Below are 25,073 nucleotides of genomic sequence, written 5' to 3'. Positions count from 1 at the left end.
GGGTTCAGGATGGTAATACAGACTGCCGTGCTGGTCCTCAACGGCCAGTAATCACCAGCAGCCTTATAGGATAGGCATTTTTATCCGCATGGCCTTACTGGATTGTACAGCCATGTCACGACCGCAGAGTCAAGAAATGGGGTGATTTGCAGGACAACAAGTGTCTGCACGAACAGTTCGGTGACGTTTACAGCAGCATGGACTGTCAGCTCGGAGACCATGGCTGATACTGCCATTGACGCTGCATCACAGACAGGAGCGCCTTCAATGGTGTGATCATCGACAAATGTGGGTGTACCAATGGCGAGATATCACTTTTTCTGATGAGTACAGGTTCTGCTTACAACATCATGATGGTTGCATCCGTGTTTGGCGGCATCGTGTGAACGCATATTGGCAGCATGAATTCGCCATCGTCATACTGGCTCATTTTTGGCGTGATGATATGAAGTGCCATTGAATACACATCTCGGTCACCTCTTGGTCGCATTGACGGCACTATGAACGGTCGGCGTTACATTTCTGAAGTGCTACGACCTGTGGCACTACCCTTTATTCGAGCCTTGCGAGACTACATTTTAGATGGATAATGCACGACCTTATGTGGCCGGTGTTGTGCAGACTTTCCTTGATACGGAAAATGTTCGACTGATGCCCTGACCAGCACGTTCTCCAGATCTCTCGCCAGTAGAAAACGTCTGGTCAATGGTTGCTAAACTGGCTCGTCAGCAAACGCCAGCCATTACGGTCGCTGAACTGGGACATCGTGTTGAAGCTGCATGAGGGTCTGTACCTGTACCAACCACTCCAAAATCCGTATAACTCAATGCCCAGGCGTATAAGCGCTGTTCTTGCTGTTGGAGGTGGTAGTTCCGGATACTAATTTCTCAGGATCTATTTACCCAAATTTCTTGGAAATTTAATCATTTGTTATTTCTAACATAATATATGTGTCCAATAAATATCATTTTATTATCTGCATTTCTTCCTGGTGCAGCAATTTTAATGGCCAGTAGTGTATTTAAACCTACCAACTATTTTTTTATAAAAAAATTTTATTTTGGTATATTTTTGGTTCACAACATGTGAATGTGAATTCTCACCTTTGCTTATCAGCTTATATGAGGTTTATAACTTATTTACGATAGTGCTGTTTAATGCGCACAGAGTTGCAAGATTTAGTAAAAAGCAGCCGATAGGGCTACTTTTCGCCGTTGATGTCTTCAAGTAATTTCATTTTCGAAGTATCTTAACAAAATTTATTCTCTGTAAAGAGTTTTTTTTTCATGTATTGTTAACAAGTAATTTTTACCTCACTGTAAGTGTTATAGCAGGTCTTTTATGCAGTTTTCCAAAAATTATTCTTGAAAATGCTGCAAAAGGAACTTCAATAATTCGAAGGTTTTAGCTGGTCCCTTGGGACTTCGTGCTATTCAGAGTTGACTGTATGTGAGATTATAGTGTTGCCCTGGTTAGTTGAACTATCATTTGGATGTTTACCTCTTTTTGGGGGCACTAGAGAAGGGTAATTGATGCGTGAATTGAGTTTTATTGCTTTTGTAGTATTTTTGCTAGAGTATTCCAACTCAAATTCGCAAATAACCAGTTTGTTTTTACTCCCCAAAAAAAGGTGAATATTGTCAAGGTCATAGCTCAACTATCCAGAGCCGCATTATGTATCGTCTACGGTGCTATTTCAGTCATATTTGTAAGAATAAATTATACAAAATCATTTTTAAATTTTCCTACTTCAATCTGCCAAAATTTGTTGAGTGCACAAGTATAATGTTGGGGTAACACGCATATAAAATTAATTTAAAGTTTGGTTTGAATTTCATATTTGCAGACTTGCGTTTGTGCTGAATATTTGTCAAGTTGGGCTGAAGCATCCAGCAGTAGACAGCCAACATTGTTTCACTCCATCAACCCTGATAGCGTGACTCCATCACCAAGGCCCGATTTAGAAATTTTAGGACTGTAAGCACAACAAACCTTAAATTGCACAATCGAAGAATTGCTCAACCGCACATCTTTTCGTCAGAATTGTGGCGTACCCTCCAAAAAAAAAAAAGAAAGAAAAAAAAAGCCGACACCTGCCCTTTCCCCTCCCCCAAAAAAATCTAGTCTAGTCTACGCCAGTGACTTTTTGCGGGTTTGACCCCATTGACCCCGCTCTCTTGTGACGCCCTTGGCATTTGCATGATTATAGGCTGCCATGTATGGTCATCCAATCTTAAAAGGAAGTTATGAAGTTAGTGAACTCCTGTATTCATGTATTTGCAATTTGAAGTTCACATTAATAAGCAGTTACAAAATATTTAAACATCTTGAAATATTGTAAATTAACAGAAACAAAATAAATGCCATAAGCACTAATGGTGAACTCCGTCGTACTAACATGGAGTAATGCGTGAGACATCTAATTCCATGCTAGATGCCACTCCTCATAATTGTCTAACTTAATAGGAGAGATTTGGTTTTCTACTAAACTAATAAACTTTGTTAAAACAGAACCAACAATAACGATTACATTTTTCAACTTACACTTGACCAAAAAATAATTCTGATAGTTCAAACCAATGGAAAACACTTATACATTTTTTAAAAACGTTTCTAATTTTTGGAGACTCCCAAGCAAGGGGACCGCTAAGCTAGGTTTTTAAGTGCTTACACTTAAATCTGGCCTCTTCCATCACCAAGATGTCCTGATGAAAACGTTCACCATGTTCATCACTAACAGAATAACCTAGGTTATTTTAAAAGAAGTCGATATATGATACGAGGAGATGAATTTTGAGGAACATGTTGCAACACATCAAGCTGTACGCTCTGATGCACTTCTGCACAATATTTGCATATTCAGGAGGTTTATTATTTCCAAGGATAGTTTCTACAACAGACTTTAATGCCAACCATCCAAATTTTTCAGTACTGCAGAGTAAGCCAATGATCTTCTTAAGGGGTCCGGGACACAAAAATCGGCAAATTTTGCATTTTTTAAAAAAAAATTATTATTATTTGACAAATTACTCCGTTTTCTTCTGCTTAAAAGGACATTTGAATCTTGTTTCTATCTTAATTAAAACGAAAGATATAATTATTTTTGTTGCATGCACCTAACTAATGTGTATTTAACTAAAACTTTAAACGCGTTTTTCTCCATTATGCAATTTTTCTCGATCTCTTGAATTCAATTTCTTATGAGTCAGGAACCGATAAAGATAAAGTAATGAAATTTGGAGCATATCTTTTTCAAACAGTTTACTTTAATTTTTATTCGGTGAATTTGAAAAAAAAAGTTTGCTGCAAAAAATATGATTGAAAAAAAAACTATCTTCAAATTTTTCGACATTTTCCTTCAAATATTTTTAATTTTTTTTTATTTAAACAATATTTTTAAAATCGCCGAATAAAAATTAAAGCTTAGATATTTGCGAAAAAATTTTTGAAAAATAATTGAAAATTGACCAAGAATATTTTGAAATATAGCAATGTAAAGCAACCCCATTAAAAAAATAAATTAAATTTAAATAATTTTTTTTAAATATTTATGTTATGATTTTGCTTCTAGTGAATCAGTGCAAAAAATTTCAAAACTCTAAACTATTTAACAAAATTGTTTTCAAAATGTGTCCCGGACCCCCGGAATGTGTTTGGACTCATGAACACACCTTCTTCCACTTTTGCATATCTCAACTGTGGAAACTTGTTTCATAGGTGCCGAAAAGCATCTGTTGTGTAGTGCCTTTACGAAGTTCTTCATGGGCCCCAACTTTATATAAATTGCAGGCATAATAATGGAAATGTGATGGGTAACTATACATTTTTAAATAACATTGCATCTTATAGATTTCCATTGGGGTATTAAAATTTCGGAGGGGGGGGATAGGGAACTACTCAAAATCCAGGGAAAACTCGGTGCTCCATTAAAAAAAAAAAAAAAAAAATCAGCATAAAAACTGCATTAAAAAAGTAAACCCCATGCCAGATATAAATATTTGTTTATCACTGTAATTTATTTAAGCAAAAGCATTTTCGACATACAATCTCACTGCAAGCATCAATTAATTTTTTACAACATGATTTTGAGCTTATCATTTTGCTTGTACATTTCCGAACGAAGGGAAAACACATTTTACCCTGAAACCCCGATTTTACGGACGCGAATCTACGTTTTTCCCAGTGGCGGAACCACAAGGGGGCGATTGGAGCGATTGCCCCCCCTCCCAAAGGCTTGTAATTCGAAAAATATCCGGCAAAAGGTCCCTAAACTCTCCCCCCCCCCGTCCCAACACATCTTAAAAAATCGCATACAACTGTATTTTTACGACTTTGATGTCAAAAATTTTCCAGGGGGCAGTTCCTCAACCCCCCTTCCTCCAATGTCATTGAAGATCGTCAAAAGTTTTTAATTTTTGGAGCTTCAATTTGGAAAAAATCGCCAGAATCGAAAATGTCGTTAATGAGAAACTTCAGTTACATTTTTAGAGCTTCAGTTCCGAAAAAGTTCCGGGGGAGAGCCCCCAATCTCAAATCCTTCCCCTAACATCAATAAAGATCCACTATCAGTACGTTTTTGAAGCTTCAATATTGAAAAGTTAAGGGCTAGCTTCTGAGCCTATCCCTTCCGTTAACGCTACCAAAGATGGCCAACCATTTCAAGGCTCCAATTTCGAACAATATGTCAATGGAAAGTTTCAAACCCCGTTCCTTCCCCCTACGTCATAAAAGATGTCTTACCTACGTTTTCAGGACTACAATTTCGAACATTTTCCGGAGATGAGCCCCCATGTCCTTCTCTCCTCATCTTTCAACGTCATCAAAGATCGTCTAAAACAACGTTTCTGGAACTCCTACATGGAAAAGTCTCTGGGGAAAAGTTCTGAACCCCATGTCTTCTGCTACGTCATCAAAGATGGCTTACAGTTTCGTTTTAGGACCTCAATTCCGAAATTTTTTCCGGGGGAAAGCCCCCGAACCCCCTGCTTTTAGCATCACTAAAGATATCTAAAATTGAATTTTTTAAGCTCTAATATCAAAAAACCATTGGCCAGCATTCCTGAATCTCATCCTTTCCCTACAAGAAAAGAAAAAGATAGCAAACAATTGTGTTTTCGCAAACATACTCTTAAGTTTCAAAAAAAAAAAAAAAAAAAAAAAATTTCGCAGAGAGTCCTCCAAATTTCTTTTCTTCTTATTAACCACCGAAGTCTAAAAATGCGTTCCTGAGAAAAATTTTCGGGGGAGAGCCTGCAAACACTCCTACTTATGCGCGAATATTAAACAACTCAATCAACAAACAAATCCATAACTATATCCAAATTTTATTTAAAATGCAATTTTAGCCTTTCATTGTATTCGGTACATTTTCTTCATTATGTCGTTTGGTACCTTTCTTTCTTCAACGCTTCTTTTATATGAAAAAAAAGTTCAATTGATGACCTTAATGGTGACTGAAAATATTTCACGAGTCCTCAATCGAATCAAAAGTTGAAATGTTTAATTTAGATAATGCATCCAGGCATGGGTGCCCATATGCAAAGGTGAAAGGGGGGGGGGATCAAATATTTTCCCCGTGGTTTAGCTGGATATTTTCCCCGTGGAAACCGATTTCAGGGCAGATTAGAGTCATTAAAATTTGACATTTTTAATAACTTATTCATTAATGGCTGGAGAAGAAATGTTTTTACATTTTTGCAAAGAAAAAAGTACTAAAAGCAAGGGAAGTTCTAATTTCAAAGGGGGGGGGGGTGATTCGAGCCCCCTGCCTTCCTATATGGGCGCCCCTGCATCCAGGTCATGTAAAGCAGTTGAAAAAGTAACAGTTTTAATGGGAGTTTCACTATCGCTTTCTGCATCAGAATCGGTATTCATTGGTTGTCCCTTAGCCGGTAAAAAATAGCTGATTCCAAGAAAAGTATTTTTCTGTTTCGGACAATATGAATTTTGTTTTTCTGATTCGGACAATATGGATATTATTTGGAAAACAATCCAATATTTCCTAACTCAAATAAATCAAAAAAAAAAAAAATTGCGGCTGTTAAAATAATTCGTTAATTCAGGGTTTAATATTCGGTAAATAAGGTTTTGCCTTCATTTTAGTCGGGGAAAAAGAAAAGTTCTCTAAATCGCGAAATTCGTTAAATAGAGGTTCGTTAAATCAGGGTCCGACTGTAGTAGAATTTTTTTTAAATTTTTTATTCTTTGTACTTGAAACTTATAACTTTTATTCGAACTCTTTGAACAATACACATTATTAAAAAAAAAAAAAAAAAATACTTCAGTTCTTACTTTTTTTAAATTTTGTTTTTATTAGTCCCCCCTCCCCCCCTATAATTTATCACACAATCGCCTCTCCCAACAGGATGCTCTGGACCCGCCATAGGTTTATTAAACGTTTTTCCATCGGGTCCCATAATCAGTTTTGCTGTTGTGTATTTCCCGTATTTTACGTTTTTTAATCCCAGTCGCTCGAGAAACCTAAAATCGGGGATTCATTGTATTTTCTCCTTGTTGTTTCCATAGAAACTCTTTGTTTCCACTCATTTTTCAACTTCGAAAATGCAATAAACTAATAAGGCAACACAGACATTATAAAAGGCCTGCATCAATATTTCGTCGCTTTTTTCAATTCTCCCCTGCTAGATTCATTCAGATGGAATCTTCCTAACTTGGCTAATTGCCAAATTCCATATATTTCGTGGTCACACCGTACATAGTTCTTGAAATAGTAATATTATAACAGCTATCAAATTTGTGCCCTTCATGGATATATCTTCAAAATAGTTACTTTGTCATAAGTTCACTCTGAGTTCACGTACTTTATGAAAGACTAGTGACACCCGCACGGCTTCGCCCGCAATAGAAAAATCAATAGGTCTTTTGGTTCGCCTGTATATTTTCAAATAATGTATAGTGAATTTTCTCGCCAGTTGGCTTGTACCGACGTTACGATTCCACGTTATGATAATTTCGTATCTCGCCAACTGGCTTGTGCCCATGTTACGGTTCCACGTTACGATAATTTCGTAATTTATGATACTTTTTTTCTTAAAATTGCAATAAAAAAAGAACCACATCGAATTTTCGAAAAATCGCTTCGAGGTGCACACCCCCATGCTACATACTAACTTTGTGCCAAATTTCATTAAAATCGGCCGAACGGTTTAAGCGCTATGCGCGTCACAGACATCCTACGGACATCCTACAGACATCCTACAGACATCCAGACATCCAGACATCCTCCGGACAGAGAGACTTTCTGCTTTATTATTAGTAAAGAAGTATAAAAAGAAATATAAAAGCATTTATTGACCTTGATTAACATCATTGTTTAATCCAAGTACTAATTATTCTGAATTATGATTGGGTTCGCTGGTGCTGCGCTAACTGGACTGTTCATAACAATAACTTGAGTTTTTTCCTCTTCATCATCACAGCATACCTTACAGCAGCAATAACAGCAGCAGCAAAAAATTACAACTCCAACTATTGGGACACTTATCAACGCAGCCAAACTCTCTGTGAAAGTCTCTATAAACGTTTCACCTGAAAAGACAACATAAATGAACAAAAAGTAAAAATTAATTTGAACTTTGACATCTTGAATTCAATTTATGTTTTCACGAGTGTGACGTTTTTTCGCGCCTTTTTTCAGCGGAAACCAAATAAACAAGCATGTACAATAAAGTTAACATACAACAAATTACAAAAATGTAGAAAAAAAAGAAAAAAAAAAGAAACATTTGCAGTTACTGCCGTTTACCTGCCCGCCCACGGCAGTATACTTATGTGCTTTTCCCGTAATCTAGCATTGTGAACTAGTGCGTTTTTCAATATATCCTCCTATATATAATAGCGAATGATCGAGTAACGCTGACATCATCAACAATGAAACTCGCGCCACGGCATGATAATTTGATAATATTTTACATTTAGGGAAATGCTTTATTTTCACAGGGCTGAACTGAATCCAACGTTACTGTTTTACTGGTAAGACTCATTTTAGGAGAAGGAAGAAACGTACAAATGGTCAACAATGAATGCTATCTACAAGAGTTTAGAGATAATAAATACTACTGGAGTTCAGGGAGCTATTACACAACAATGTAGTTCTCATAGAACTTGAGTTATGAAGTTTTAAAGGAGTAGCGACAAGTAAAAAAAAAGTGCTTTTTATTAGAATTAAAAAAATAACAATCATAAACCTGTACCTTAGAGACAAACTAACGTAAGTCCAGGAATCGCAATTTTCAGTTTATTCATGCATTGTATATGAAATCCAATTCCGCATCGAGCCATATAAATGTGATTCTAAAGAAAAAAAATTCCTTTGTGATCATTTACTAGTGTTAAAGTAGCGTAAATCTCAGCCTTCGTATGCACCAGTTAAACGTTTTTCTTCTCTCATGGAAAGGAGCGAGTATGTGACTTCCGCTCGTCTGGCTATGAGGTACAAAAATTATGAGCGATAGATCATTTATTAAATAATGTAAAAAAAGAAGGCGTCAAACAGTAAATTTTCTGAAAGCTTCATGAAAACTGATGGAAGATGATAGGTCGAGAAAGATCTTCTTTTTTTTTTTTTGGTTTATTTGGCGTGGAACGACCCCTTACTAAATAATCTTAAAACAATTCATTGAATGTTTTATCGCAAACAGTTCGAAGAGTCTAGTAATTTAGGGAAAGGATCTTTTTTAAATCTTCATGCTTATCTTGTACTCAAAATATCGCAAGTTTTAAAAGCTAGATGTGGAAAACAAAGCGGTGAATTGAAGTTTCAAATCAAAGTTGTAGGGGAAAATTTTAAAATTAATATCAAATGTTCAAAATTGCCAAACATAACCTGTCTTTTTGTCATCGATTTCTCTCCCCTGCGTGAATTATTTATAGTGTGGCAATGATACAGGGTGTCCTGAAAATGACTGTTTTTAAAAATTTATAGCAAGAAAACGGTAAATGATTAAAAAAAAAAATTCTTACAGAAAATTCATGTGGGGGTCAAAAATCCCCCCCAGTTCCAAATTTTAGTTGAAAATTTTTCCAATAGATGGCGCTGCAGATGGTAAGCCCGTAAATCTAAAAAATATATAGAAAATTACATCATAATTTTTCGAAAATAATGAACAAAAGAACAAAACAATATTTTCAAACAATCGTCGGCTGTTATCCCATGTCCCAAACAGAGAAAAAACTGCTTGAATTTCAATTATTCTTTTTTGACTTCCCGCCTTACTATGTGCAGCGCCATCTATTGAAACATTTTTGAACTAAAATTTAGAACTCTGAGAGAAAAAACTTAGGGCCTAACCACATGAATTTTCTGCAAGAATTTGTTTTTTTATCATTAACCGTTATAAATTTTTGAAAACAGTCAGTCTTTTTCAGGACACCCTTAAAGTAAAGCTTTGGCTTGGACAATATTTACTTGTTTTTAAGGAGTTCAGCAACCAGTCATTGTCGCAGATTTGAGTAGAAATACTTTTCAAAAACTACTATGAAAGTTGCCCCATACAACTCAGTGTGAGTTGTTACCATTTTCTATTACCCCAAAAAGAGGTAAACTCTTTCAAGGTTACAGCTCAACTAATCAGAGCTATACTATAGCAATGACTTCACACTGTGAGAAAAAAATCCGAAACGTCACTGATCATTTCCGTGGAAGGCTTAGAAATTTTCCGGGTTTTCATCTATTTTTCCGTAAAATCAAGTATCTTGGCAAAAAAGTTATCTGTTTTAGCTTTTAACATGGCTTCTGGAGCTTTCGTTGTAAATCAGGAACGTTCTAATCAATTACATTGAACATACCTAATTTCCTTTTAATATTCCAGACTGGCTTTAACCGGGGATATTTCCAAATTCTTCAGAAAGATTCAAGGATAATTTTAGGATGGATACTGAATTTTAGAAAGAAAACGTTTCTGGTTCTAGCAAGCTATGTTACTGATACAAATTGGGCACATTGACTGCCAATTATTTTCCAGGAATATTTCTGAATCGTTTTTACAGTACAGTTACAGTACAACGTCGATTACGATTATACAGACCAATTGAAGTCAAAGGCTATTTGGAAAAACGAAAGTCTGGATAATCCGCCGGCATAATAAACAAAACACATTCTTAACTAAGCAGACTTGTCTTTTATTCACTATAAAAACGATTCGGAAACGTTCCTGGAAAATAATTGGCAGCTGACGTGTCCAAATTCTGTCGGTAACATATCTTGCAAAAATCAGGAACGTTTTTCGCTAAAATTCAGTAACCTCCCTGAAATTATCCTGGAAGCCTCTTGAAAAGTTAAAAAATCTTTCCGTTTAAAGCCAGTTTGGAGTTGGGAGTTTTAAGTAAATTTAAGTAGGTATAATATAATAGCTTGACACCTTCCCAAAGATCAAACAACAGTATATTGCGCACATGGCCTCATGGCCAAAGCTAAGACAAAACTGCAAGAAAAGAACGGGAAGTTTATTCTCCTATAATTCTTGCAAAGCTACACAATCCATTTACTTATTCGATCCCTTAGGGAGTTTAATCAGTCTGGACGGACCGTTATCGATCTGAAGCCGATACACTTAATAAATATGCTCAGATAATCTTTAAACTGGGAGCTAAAATTATTTTTCACAACATTACTACACAATCCATTAACTTATTCGATCCCTTAGGGAGCTTAATCAGTCTGGACGGACCATTATCGATCTGAAGCCGATACACTTCATAAATATGCTCAGATAATCTTTAAACTGGGAGCTAAAAATATTTTTCACAACATTAAGAAGTCTGCATTTGTGCAATTCAGGAAACGTTTTTAAAATAATGCTTGATTTTTCCAGGAATTGGATAAAAACCATTGAAATTCCGGAACGTTACACGGAAATTTTCAGTAACATTTCGGAATTTTGTTACAGTGTATAGCAAAAAACGATACTTTGTAAGAAATTTATAAAATACCGTTTCTCGTAAATACTTTATCTTTTATAGTTCAGCTGCAATGGTTTCAGACTGACGCACAGTGGGGCGAAAACGCGAAAAAGCGCTTAAAAGTGTTTTTAAACCTCTCTCGCTTGTTTGTTTACTCAGGCATGTTATAATGGATTTTTCTCGATTTGTTTGGGCTCTAAGTCCAAAGTTCGCAGGTTTACGCAGCTAATTCCTTTTCAGGGTATTTCTACAGACCATTGGTGACTAATTAATATTAATTTCTAAGAGGACATAAGAGGACATTTTTTTGTAGAGCGTTTTGAAAAAAATAACTTTGAATTCCCCAGTTTTCGGTACTGATCAAAACCAATTAACTGTTTGAATATTCGATTATTCTTTCTTTTTGTTCTTTTACTATCGTCGGACACGAGAGAAATTAAATATACTCGCCATTAATAAGAAAAAAAAACATAGATAGCTTCAAAGCAATTTGTTTAAATCCCCTTCGTTCATGGTTCTTCACCTTCTAAAGGCTATCTTTAGCTTTGTAGTGGACGAAGGGCTCTAAAATTCCAGTTCTGATTGCCTAAGATATAGGCCTGTGCAAATATATTTATCCGCAATTGGTTAAGTATAGAAAAAAAATTACCCTTTTAAGCGGTTTTTGTCGTTTTCGTTCCACTGTGTGACGCACCAAAGTACGCAATATTGTCTGCTAAATTAGTACTGCAGAAGCTGTTCGCACAATTTTTAGACGATTTTGACTAGAGGTAATAAAAAAATCAATTCCTGTAAAAGAAAATGATTGCAATAGGGTCGTTTCCAAAATTTTAAAAGTATTTTTTTCTGAAAGAGCATGCTAAAAACATAGGATCTGACCATTTTTTTAAATAATTTATTTTTGTTTAATATTTAAAAAAAAAGTACTTAAATCAGGATGCTTTTATTGTTTATACTTGCGCCGATGACATCACAAATGATGATATGCCATTCAATGTTGCCATTCACAGAACAAAATATTTAATTCGAACCTTTACTCACGTGTATTGGCAACGATATGGTTGATAGCAAGCGTAGAGCGCATAGACTAATAATAAGAGTAGACCGAGCTATGGCAACCCTTTTGCTGCTCATAAACCAAACCATGTGACTGGTGGATATCCTAGCAACAGCGGGCGTTAATCGTAGCAGACGATCAAAGGCCAGCGCGAAATAAAATAAATAGAATTTATGGAACACGGAAGAATGATCTTTTATGGAGTCCGATTTGTAAATTTGTTATTCTAAGTTGTAAATATTTTGTTAATATAGTGAGTTTTTCGTTTAGATAGTATTGTGCATTTTCTTTAGTCAATTTCAATAACTCTCTAAGTAATAAAAGATGCAAGCGACCAAGAAGAATCAGCAAACGGTAAGATTTTTACCTACAGTTTCAATTTAAGATACCGATTAGTACATTTTTTGCGTTAACGCAAAACGTTTACGCCATTTCGTTCACGCCAACGCTGACAGCTCCAAATGAAATAAAAGTTACCGAAAACTGATCAAAAACTATTACTAATGTCAAAATAATGCATAACTAAAAGAAAAACAGTTCAATCTCTGCACCTGGAAGTTTTTTTAAATGAAAACACATTGTCGTAAAATACATGTCGAGTGCCAAACTGTAGATAATGCTGCCATCTAGCAACCATGCTGCCAAAGTCTTCGCCAAGCCCTTCCACTAGTCACATGATACATCTATGAACCAATTTTCTTCAACAGCAAGAATGAGAAAGCTCGGTCTACTCTTATTATTAGTCTATGGTAGAGCGCAATTTTAATTCGCTTCTTGATTATCATAACGTGGAAACGTGATAGAAAGATGCGCCAAATTGCATCATTTGTGACGTCATAAAGACCACACTTTGTTTTCAAAATCGGACATTTAAAAAAATTAATTGAAAAATAACTGTTGAGAAAATTAAAGTATATCCTGGGTCCATGTTATTTTTTCAACTTATTCTCTTAATTTCAGTGACAAAAAGTACTACTTTTGACTGAAGGAAACAGCCCCGTTGTATTATGTTTTTAAAAGTCAAAATTATCGTCTGCGGTTTGAGAGGTTTGTTTTTATTCAAAATGGCGTTTTTAACGAAGAAGTAGTTCGAAAGCTGTATTTATGATCTTTCCGAAGAGAAATGTTCATGTTCTGTTATTCAAAAACGATATGAGAGTCATGGTACAGCCACTGTAGTCATGGTTCTGAAGTATCTAAAGCGTCAAAAGGTAAAATCGTCAACAATTAAGGAATAATAAGTTAAATTGGAGCCTCAAGCGGGATCAAAATTCCAAACAAGGTGCCAAGTATCCAAGGGAAAAACGGGGTACTTCCGACAAGTGTAAAAGTACGTTGTCTAATTTTTAAAAAAAAAATCTCTCGGCCCCCCCCCAGTCAAAAGACAGTTGCAAAATCATTTAAATGCTCGGTTTAAACTATAAACAAAATGATATACGTTGATTCAAACCTAAGAAAGCGAAAAAACGCAATGTCCATCGTCTTTCTCCAAAGTATATCGCTGAAAACAGGACACGCTGCAGACTTTCATAGGAGAAACCCTTATTCAAATAGAAATGAAAAAAAAAAAAAAAAAAAACAAACAATAGATCAATCATAGGTGTATTTAAATTATTGCAGCAAAATAAGTCACTTATTATCATAAAATGGAAGCAAAAAATTAAGTGCATGGTTCAAAGAATCGAAAGTTTTTCTGAAGGATTCGTGATTGTTGCTGGTTTTTCATATAATGGCAAATTAAAAATAAACAGACGGGAAAAAAAATGTTAAGATTAACTCCGAATACTACCAGAAACATATTTTGTCACTAGTTTTTCTGATTGAAATACCATCGCTTTACCCAGAGTACCATAAACCTATGGAACTCCATCAAGACAAAGTAAGCAGTCACACTTCAAAACCCACTTTAAATTTTCTTTAAGAAATAGAACAAAAAACCGGCATCAAAGCCATACTCCATCAAGACAAAGTAAACAGCCACACTTCAAAATCCACTTCAAATTTTCTAAAAGAAATAGAACAAAAAACCGGCATCAAAGCCATACTCTATCAAGACAAAGCAGTCACACTTCAAAATAGACTTTAAATTTTCTAAAAGAAATAGAACAAAAAACCGGCATCAAAGCCATACTCCATTAAGACAAAGTAAGCAGTCACACTTCAAAATCCACTCTAATTTTCTAATAGAAATAGAACAAAAAACCGGCACCAAATCTATACTCTATGAAGAAAAAGTTAGCAGTCACTCTTCGAAATCCACTTCAAATCAAATTTTCTAAAAGAAATAGAACAAAAAACCGGCATCAAAGCCATACCCTTCACTGATATCCCTTTGAAATCTTCCACTGTATCATCTATGGGATTTCGTGCTCTCGGACTTTTTAAATCTGCATTATCCGAACGTCGCGTCGTCTCACAGCTCTTACACGAGTCTGGAATGCTGCTCAGGGAGAATGGGATAGATTACCTCTTCTGACACTCAAAAATGCATTATGATCCAGGAAATTACGGCGTCGAAAGATAGTTCAGAAAAAGGGTTATCAAATAGAACATTAATAACCCGATGATTTTATTTAATTGAGTTTTGTAAATACAATATACATCGTCTAAAAATGTGTGAACAGCATGTATACTTCATTGCACTTTCTATGCAGGAGTTGTATGCTTAATCAAAGCAAAACCGAATTATTTGTCTTATTTATATTTCTATTCTTGCGATCATAATTTAAAAGTAGGGGAAGGTGGGGCAAGATGGAATAGCGGGGTAAGATGAGATACTGAAGCTCCTAGCAAGGTGGGTGCTATTATCTTGCGGAAAAGTAGTCAAGTAGTTGCGTTGGGAGAAGCAGAAACCACGTTGGTCGAATCAACCTGATTGTGCGCTGCATTTGCAGTGCATAAAGTTTTTCTCTTAATTTTCGTGCGTTTCGCCGTGCTCTTATTTTGTATTAACACCCTTCCAAAGTGTAGTTTGGTGAGTACGATTTTACTAATCGTTTGTACTCTCATATAATCGTAATCCGCAGCTCTAAAGGATAAATTTACAGTTATTAAATGTAATTTTATTTATAACATGAACTTGAATCGACAGCGAACACGCCAAATGGTGTCAGTGGGGCAAGACGAGATATTATACGAGGGGCATGATGGAATACTATCTCATCTTACCCCCACATGTATTGCGATTTGTTTTTTCATTCTTTTGAGATTTCTTAAGATAGTGAAAAGAAAGACGAATATGGGAATTTGGTCACTAGAATCGATGCAACATGCTATTGAATGCTTAGTGAGTGGAGAAATGGGATTTCAGAAAGCATCCCGAACTTATAATGTACCACGCGCTACACTTCATAGAAAAGTGAAAGAAGCTAAAAGCAGCAATTGTACAGGGGTGTTCTTATGGTTTCGACAGCTGGAAAAATTTATACAAATAATGAAACCACAAGTTTAGATCTAGTTAAGCCTTTGGGTCCCATGAAAACTATTTTTTCTTTGGAATAAAGAGACCTTCTTGCGGATTAAAAAAAAAGAAATTTTTTGTGGTGAAGACTCAAAAGGAATGGAAGAAAATGTAAAAAAATCTAAGCAGAGAAAAGGTAAGAAATTGGAAAAATCTAAGCAGGAAGAGGAGAAGAAAATTGGAAAGTCTAAGCAGAAAGAGAAGAAAGTATAAAATCTAAGCAGGAAGAGGAGAAAATCGAGGAAAAAAATAAGAAACGAAACGTGAAAAAGGGATTTGTGTGGATGACATTTTTTCATTTACCCCATCAACTCGTACAGCAATGAAAGTTGGCCAGTCAAAAGATAAAAACAAAAGAATACAGACTGGAAAATTAAAAACAAAAAAACTGTACTTAAATGGAAACCATCCGAGTCTTCATCGTTGTCTGAGCCTTCTGATATCGAATGCCTTTACTGTGGACATTTATATTCCCAATCGAAAGAAGGATTTATTAGGTGCTGCGAATGCAAGAAATAAGCCCATTGATCGTGTGCAGGAAAGGAGGATGATGACGATGAAGCTGCTCATCTTTGTGACTTATGCAAACATTGAATCTCATCTTACCCCACCTGGTAGGGTAAGATGGGATTTTGACTAATCTAATTTAAACATGCGTCAAAATTTTTCTGTTGGAAATAGGATATTGAGTCAAATTTTATACTTTTATAATACTTGAGAGATAATAATGACATAGTTTTCTAATTGGTTTATGAGTTTAATTTGCCCCCACAACTGTTTTTTGGTTAAGAATCTCATTCTTACCTCACCCTCCCCTAAACATGATTTTTTTTTTAACTCATCAACCCCCCCCCCCCCAACCTTGTTCTTTGTTTATTCTTCTGTACTTGTTCTTATGAGCACCTTTTTATGAGCTTGTTTAAAATGCTCCATACAACTCCAACTCAATTTGTTTGAATCGGATGCGATCAGTTGTATCTACTTATACCAATAGCGCAGCTAGCGACTTGTTTTATCCCATTCTAAAGAAAACTTTTCGCTAAACTAAAAGGAAATATTTTTAAATATGTCTTACCATGCTGCAAAAGTGTGTCATTGACTTCAGTTCCGTTATTTTCTATAAAATAAAAGTAAAACATAGTTTAATTATCTCACAGGTGCATTTTGTTTTTACATTGACAATCTATTAACTTTACATCTGCATAATAAACATATGATAACACTGCATAACATGAAAAATGTTCCTCAGATGAAAACAGGTCGGTCATTTGGAGTTTTACGGAACCCTCGCGTTTGTTCTTATGCGTAAAAATCATTAATTTTTTTAATTCGGGGGTAGGGGTTCAATTGACGAGGGAGTTGGGATCCTCCTGACCCACCTAAATCACGGGCCTAGATGGAAATATGTGTTTCTGATATGCTTCTGGCTGGAAATAACAAATCTGTAACTATTAAGCTGTAATTTACCGCCCTTTTCCCATGGCTAAGGCAGAATTACAAGCATTTACCGACAGCCTGGTTATGATATCCAGAGATCTCAGTTTCCTTCGTGTGTTAAATTAAATTTTATTTACTTTTTTGAAGGTAATATCAGCTTCATTGATGGAACATCTGCTTTCAGTTCGGTTATTGGCTATTTCAGATTCATGAGTCCATAGCAAGGATGAAACTTCAGTCGCTAGATGTCGTAGTCGGGCTGTCGGTGTACACTCGTCTGTAACGATTGTTTGACATACGCATTTTTTCCCCAAATGCAAAATTTAATAGTTTTTTATTAAAAATATTGTTCTATTTTTTGGGGCCTCCAAGAAAAAATTTCATTTCTGATACCAAAACCGCTCGTAAATCCTCAATGGGCCTATCTTCCACTATTGCACATTAAAATCGGTTCATTTTTTTTTTTTTAAAGCTTCTAAAGATTTCTTTTTCTTATGGATAATTCTCATATTATCTTGATCTAGAAAATCACCAGTAATTATATGGTGGCGGCGGGTTCCCATTCCATTCCGTTTGTAGAAACAAGAAATCCAACGATTTGGGTCCTACCGCAGTTCGTGATTGCGAAAAACATAATTTTGTGATTCAAGACGTCAAAATTCAGAAGAATTCCAGGTGCTGGATGCTGGATGTTTTTTCTCCCTCATACTCCACGCATGTCTGTTCTGGTATTGGCTCTCACACCTTCTCACCCGTCCATTCGTTCTACCACGAAAGAAAATCACGATCCATATCCTTATCTACCATGTTGCTTTTATCGGATATCTTTTCATCCATAAGCTCACTTATATTTTGCAATGAAAAGGAGATTCCTTGTTTTTCGAAACACGTGCATGCAGTTTTCCTGCCAAGTTGTGCCTAATTACGTTATTTTATATACAGGGTGATCCAAAAGTCAGTACAAACTTGAAAAATGAATAATTCGAAAATGAATGAAGATAAAAAGATGCAATTTGCACTGTACGAATCGAAAAGAAACCGGGTTTTGTGTGGCAACGCAATAAACGATAGTTCTGCTTTCGATCTACAGATGGCACTATAGCTTTTTATTTCACCATTATTCTTATAAACAGTTTAACTAAACGTGATTTCTCAACTATGGACAGCGTTTCGATGTATATCAGCTCCGACTACCATGACCTGCTGCCGTTGCTCCTTTTTATATCGTTTAATACTTGCATGATCCTATATCAGAAATCAGACAGCGTCATCTGTTGGTCGCCAACATAACTATTTTCGGTTCGTTGTCAGACAAAAGCCGGCTTCTTTTTCATCCGTTTAGTGCAAACCACACCTTTTTATCTTTATTCGTTTTCGAGTTATCCGTTTTTAAAGTTGGTCCTGTCTTTTATATCACACGGTACTTTTACATCTGTAAATATCTTTTAGTTTCACTTCAAAATTTAAAGTTGCTGCATTGCCCCACTTTCAAGTAACTATGATGACAACTGAATAACATTTAAGTCTGTTTTCTCATCATTAAAAAAAAAAAACAAAGTTGAAACTTAACGTCCAGGAAATTTCAAAGGGAAGGTTTAGGATTGGTCTACTCAACCTTTCACTGATTCTTATATTTGTTATATTGCAAGATTACTTTCGATATTACCAAACTGGGTGTGTTAACTAGTTGTAATTTAAGCTACGTCATAAAACTTACGTCGAAAATACACTGGTTCTGTAGGTAATACAACTATGATCAGCTAAAAGTATTAATCTGTTAAAGCTACATAAAAGTAAATGATGAAAGTTAAGCTTCTTACCTGCAACTGTAGGTGAAGGATCATGAACAAAGAGTTCAGTATCTAGAAAAAAAAAACAGTACAGTTTTATTTCTGGGTAAAGTAAAACTGCATGAAAACACGCTTTGTTAAAATAAGAACAGTTAGGGAAAATGTTACACATACTGGAAAAAAAAAGCCCGATTGTCCCATGCATCTTAATGGATATATAAAAAAAAAACCTGTTATATGTTGAAGTTCATTTAAAAAACTGGAATTCGATAGAAATGTAAAGTTTGAGACTGCACTTGGGGAAACTGATGAATTTTTCCCACTAATTTACATGTTCAGCTATAATTTCTGTTAATAGGTAGCGCTGCTAGCAGGCGAGAATTGTAGAGAAATTGAACCCTTGAAATCTTCATTCGATATTTTGCAACGCAATGTATTTCTGTTCAGTTTAATTTCTTGTGCTAGTGAACATCGTTACTTTTGTGTAGCAGTTTCTGCAACATTTTCACAACGATTTTCCTTTTATCTGCTATGCTGCGCCATCTGTTGCCGGAAATGGTAGTTTAATATTCTAACTGGTGGATTGTCAATAAAAATAACGTTTCAACTGGCCTAAAACAATTGGATTTTTTTTTTCTATAAAAAAGAAAAGACTAGCACATTTTTACATCGAGACGACTTTCTACAGAAAGCAGAAAAAAAAGCTTATAAAAAACGAGTTTTAGGTTAGGTTAGGGGTTTCAAACTCGTGGCACCCTCTGAAGAATTTTATTTTTCTCACTGCACCCCAGTCTTTCTCTATAACATATACGTACGTATACATACATAGTACACTTGGCGGCTCCTACTTTGAGAACAACTGGTTTAGGTGATTCAAAAGGTTTCCATCGTTTATTGGTTGAAAAGAATCCAAAACTACGACGAATTCGAATAACTAAGAAATATTCCAGTTGTGATTTTGACGAAAAAAATACAAAATTACTTTTCTTCCGAAATACCATATTTTTCTTCAGTGGTCTCAAATGTAAAGTAATTTTTTTAACGCCGTTTCTTTTATTTTTTGTCGATGAGAAGAAATTGAAAATGGGTAACCTTTCTTGAAAAACTCTTGTGTGTCACAGAAACGCAAAAGATAAGTTCGATAAAACTTACTTTAATGTATTTTCCAATAGCATAAAAATTGTTTTTTAGTTCTAATGGGTTGAAATTATTGATATTCAACTTAGTAACTGGGCTTAAGCCATTACTATATGTGATAACTTCAAAATTACATTTACTTTACTTCAGAGGTAGTCAAACTCCAGCAGTTACAACGGATCCCCCATCTGATAATGAATCAATTACGCGTATCTCCTACCCCCCTAAAACAAGACAAAATATTATATGATGCTTTTAAATCTAATTTTTAATACGTAAATATATAAATTGTTTCATATATTTACTCTTTTTTTCCATGTATTTTTGAGAACTACTATTGAGTTTTCATTACTTAACCCTTATGTGGATAATTGGGTTCATCTCTGTAGCTGACCTTGAGTAACTCCCCAACCCTCACACCGAATTCTAAAAATTTCTTTCGGTATCTTAAGGTTGCATAGCTTTCGGAAGTGTTTAAACCAATAGCGCGACAACCTAGTTATACTTTCTTTTTGCGTATATTGTGAGTCTTGTCTTTCATTCCATACTTTTGTACACTGTGAAAACGATTCAGAAACGTTCCTGAAAAAAAAAAGGGGGGCGGAGCAGCTTATGTGCCCAATATATGCCTATTACATATCTTGCAAAAACCGAGAAAGTTTCATGGTAAAAGTTCGTAACTTTCCTGAAATTAGCCTGGAATCTTTCTGAAAGCCTTTGCAATGTTTCTGGATTAACTCAGGAAGGAACTTCAGTGAAAACTTAAATATGCATATAGTAATAGCTTGGCATCTTCCTGTTTTAACAGGAACACTTTCAAAGCAAAATGGCCGAAGCTACCACGGAATTGCAATCTTTTCCGTCAAAGCTGCAATATCCGGAGACTGCATTTCGCCCACGTATGGGGTTTAGTCATTCTAGGAGAGGCCGTAACTTAACTGAAGAAAAACACTTAATAAAATGCCTAATATAGTTTTGTACTGCTAGCTATTTTTTTTTTCACCAAAGTATAAAATCGGTGTGCATGGAACTTGTTGCGATTCAGGAAACGTTTTCGCAAAAAAATTGTTTTTCCCAAGACACTGGTGCAAACCCTTGGAATCAAGAAAAGTTTCCCGAAAGTAAGCAGTGACGTTTCGGAATTTTTTTACAGTGTATAGTAAATAGTATCTATTCTGTTAGCTCAAGCAAACACTAAGAGAAATCACGGATAGCTAAGGCGGGCAAAAGTAGCGGGAACTAACATAATATAAAGAGACGCAACTACACCGGGTTACCATAATATTTTGGGCTGTGGTAGTGAACGCATTAATTCAAAAATGCACTCTTATTAAAGTATTTCTTTTACAAAGTTACCAGAAAAACCAACTCATTGGAGTTTGTGAAAAAACAATGTTCAATTGAACTTGTTCTTCATCTGAGTTGAATACCCATGACGTAATAGGATTTTAAATAAAAACCCAAAAGGTACAAATGCAGTTAATTACATAAAACGTAAAATACCTACGAAAGTATTTATGACATTTTTGAATGATATTCAGCAGGTTTCCTTTTACAAATCATTATACCAGTGAAGTACTCGTATCTTCAGTCTTCCACAGCAGATGATCAATGGGTTATGCTCTTATTGTTACTTATTTCGCATTTCTCACCGTGTTAACACCATGGAGAATTTGATATGAGTTTGCAAACTCTATTCTGAGAAACTCTGCTTGAATTAACTCCTAAACGCTTAATTGTTATTTAGCAGCATACCTATTTTTTTCTTCGAAATTAATGGAAAAACAAAGTAAAGTGTTGCCACAATACATCATTAATTTCTCCAATTATAACATTAATTATAAGCTTTCTTTAATTAACATGTTTTAAAATGGTTTTAAGAAAGTATGGATTTGAGGGTCATTTTCACATTGTTTTGACAGAATGTTTCGTTATAGATAAGTCTTTTAGAAGCTAATAGCTTTTTTATGCATTTCACATTGCATTAAAATATGAGGTATGTGTAAAAATAAATACCAGTAGATAAGAAAAAATATAACATTGACAATGAATAAGATTTTATAGCTCATTACCTACTGATTGAAAATATTTAAAATTACTATAATTTAGCAAAAATTTGAAAAACCTTTAAAGGTCTTTTTTACTTTATGCAGAATAGCACTGAAAAAAAAAAAAACATACCTTTGTTGGAGTAAACATCCGATAACGTGTTCAGTTTTAAAATATGAGCTGATGAGTTGTTAATTAAGTACAATCCGATGAAAGATAATAACACAAAATATTCCATCTAAAATACATTAAAAATAAAATTATTCATTTATCGGTTAATACTTGGCAAGTGTTTTCAAAATTTCATTGGAAAATGGATTTTTTAAGGGGTTAGAGTACCTCAAAAACGATCAAGCGATCAAAAAAAATTTTATTGCTTATTTCAAAACTAAACACTAGTCCAAACACAGGGTAAAACTTTCATCGCTTTAGTTTAAATATTAAAAAAGTTATGAGTGGTTTTGGATCATGCTCGCTATGTGTTTTTATGCAAAAGAAAAACTTTAAATTGATTTTTCTCGATGATCGTGCTTTTGTGTTTTCATGTCATAAGAATCCCTAAGGATTTTTTTCTATGAAAGATACAGCTTTTAAGTAATACTTTTTGCAATTAGGAAAATATATTTAACAAAACTGTGCATTGGATAAGCATTTTATAAATTACTCAAATGTTTAGAGCATGATATGTCTTTTATGTCTTTAAAAACCAAATTGTTTTTTAAAAAAAATACGGTTTTTTACATAATAAATCACAGAAAATTTTCTAATAAACACAAAAGCAAATGAATGCATACTTACTTGACACTTATCGTTATATATTTTGGACAATTTACACAATATCTTGATAGCTAGCCTATGTGTTATTCTTATGTGTAAGGTAAATTATTGTAAAGTTTCATTAAAATTCGTTCAGTAGCTTTTGCTTGAAAGAGTAACAAACACACATACATCCATACATGCAAACTTTCACGTTTATAATAGTAGTAAGATGCGATAGATAACATAAACTGCGATCACATTAAGCGGAGGCTACTGTATATGAACTTGATAAAAGCACCATATAAATTAATATCTTAAACACTGAATTTGCTTACCTTCTAAATTCTTTTTAAATGCAATAGTTCTTCCGTTTCCATTTGAATGCAACCGACAAATAATCGAGGAATACACATTATCGTTTTTCTAAAATGGTTCTATTGAAAAAAGAAAAAGATAGATAACAAAGAAATTGAAACATCTGCTCAGAAGGGGTAAAAATGATTATCAGACTTTAAGAAGGCAACTAAAACCACTCCAAAGTTGGCAAAATCGAAACCACTTAAGAATGATTTATTTTTTTGTGAATGATAAAAAGAAAATTGATAAAGAATTTTACAAAAAATGGCATTATTTTTATGAATGAAATCGTAAGCTTGTTCGCTTTTTCTTCAGTATCTATGTATTTTAGGTGATGTTTGGGGGAGAGTTTTGGTGGGCTCTCCCTCGAAAAGTTTTCGAGATGGAAGTCAAAATTTAGGGCTATGTTTAATGTAGGTGAGAGTATAAAAGCTACTCCCATAAAGTTTTTGAAAGTGTCGTTTTAAAAACGCATTTTTAGGCGATAGTTAGTAATGTTAGTGGGAGGAAATTTGTCTAATTTGAAACCATGCTAGATAACCTGTTATGTATATTAATCGAATTTGAAACTGTTTCAAAATCTTTCTTTTCCCGTCGAGAGTTAAGGGGCCGCCTCTTCCCGAAAAAGAGGAATCATCCGGGCGGAAAACCGCCCCTCAGCTCTTCCAATTGACGCAGCTGACGCAGAGAATGTTCCTCATAAGCAAAGTTCATCCTTCCTGTTAAGCATTAGGGATTATTTCTATTCATCTTCGAGATCAATACCTACTTCCTAAAAAAATATCATTACTGTCATAATATTTTCCATAATTTACCTATTGCAGCCCTTTAAACTGTCACGGTCCTGGGGGGAACCACTCCTGTCATCACCCTAGGTATGCCAATGCTCAGTGCCGTATTAAGGTAGCGCGGGGCCCGTAGCAAATGTTACCAAGGGGCCCTTGTTTTTGTATGATAACAATTAATATCGGGCTTATTTAGTAAATTACCGCCCATTAGCCAGGGCTAAAGCAGAAATACGTGAAATACACCACCATCTCAGTCATTTCCAGCCGAGGATTGCAGTTTCGTGCTTATTAGCACTCATCAGCTCGGCATAGGAAAGTGACTGAGCTGGAGATGGAAAACCTCTTATGGAAGCCAAGAGTGCGAAACAAACTGGTAGCTAATATAGAATTAGCAGACCAGACGAGTGACCGAAGCAATGGTTCGGTTCAACTCGAAGATTGAACGCGAGGCAAGGTATATTCAGTAAATTACCGCCCATTAGCCAGGGCTAAAGCAGAAATACGTGAAATGTCTGGTCTGCTAATTCTATATTAGCTACCAGTTTGTTTCGCACTCTTGGCTTCCATAAGAGGTTTTCCATCTCCAGCTCAGTCACTTTCCTATGCCGGGCTGATGAGTGCTAATAAGCACAAAACTGCAGTCCTCGGCTGGAAATGACTGAACTGGCGGTGTATTTCACGGATATCGGTCTTCTTCATGGAGACGGAGGTTGCCCGTATAATACATTCATGCATGTGGATTATAATTTAAGAGCTCAAAGAGGATTATGAACCTCCTATATTCCCCCACTTCCCGCCCACACTACACATTTTCATATCGTTTAATTCCAAATTGGCAATTTTCGACAATCAAAAAAAGGGGGGTCTGGGGGGTTCACCCCGGAAAATTTTCGTTATTGAGGTTCTGAAAACGTACTTTTTGACGACCTTTGATGACATTAGAGGGAAAAAAGGTTCGGGGGACCCTTATTGTTTGGAAAGTTTCGGAACTGAAGTCAAAAAAAGCGAGTTTGTGCCATCTTTAGTAACATTAGAGGAAGGGATCGGGTCACAACGACACTGGCAAGTTTTCGAAATTGTCATATCGTATTACCCTGGCAATAGTTCGAAATTGAAGTTGTAGACAATCTTTTATAATGTTGGTGGAAAAGGGGGAGAGTCATGGGTTTTCCCCAATAGAAACTTTGAATTTATAGCTCTAAAAACGCTATTGCATACTATTTTAGATCTTTGAACAAAAAAGGGATTCGCCCTTCCCCCGGAAATTTTTCGGAATTATACCCTCCAAAAGAGCAATTTTTTTTACGATCTTTGGTGAT

General features: G+C 35.2%; 1 protein-coding gene across 3 annotated transcripts in view; it reads right to left on the bottom strand.

Annotated features, from left to right (window-relative positions):
• Positions 1 to 23,071, bottom strand: part of LOC129229973 (uncharacterized) — a 61,137-nt gene extending 38,066 nt beyond the window's left edge. The window contains exons 1-5 of one of the 3 annotated variants that reach the window (XM_054864357.1): positions 22,945 to 23,040; positions 21,983 to 22,088; positions 18,695 to 18,736; positions 16,513 to 16,554; positions 7,291 to 7,548 (exon numbers count right to left, since the gene is read on the bottom strand). In XM_054864357.1, the coding sequence (XP_054720332.1) occupies positions 7,346 to 7,548; positions 16,513 to 16,554; positions 18,695 to 18,736; positions 21,983 to 22,088 (393 nt within the window). In that variant the 5' untranslated portion in view covers positions 22,945 to 23,040 and the 3' untranslated portion in view covers positions 7,291 to 7,345. Of the gene's footprint in view, positions 1 to 7,290; positions 7,549 to 16,512; positions 16,555 to 18,694; positions 18,737 to 21,982; positions 22,089 to 22,944 lie in introns of those variants that run through there. The other 2 variants (XR_008581134.1, XM_054864358.1) reach the window with 2 other exon arrangements.
• Positions 23,072 to 25,073: the final 2,002 nt, after the last annotated feature.

This window comes from Uloborus diversus, chromosome 9, assembly GCF_026930045.1.
Source record: "Uloborus diversus isolate 005 chromosome 9, Udiv.v.3.1, whole genome shotgun sequence".
NCBI lineage: Eukaryota > Metazoa > Arthropoda > Arachnida > Araneae > Uloboridae > Uloborus > Uloborus diversus.
The sequence above is the reverse complement of the archived record's forward strand: the minus strand, read 5'-3'. Positions and strand labels throughout refer to the sequence as shown.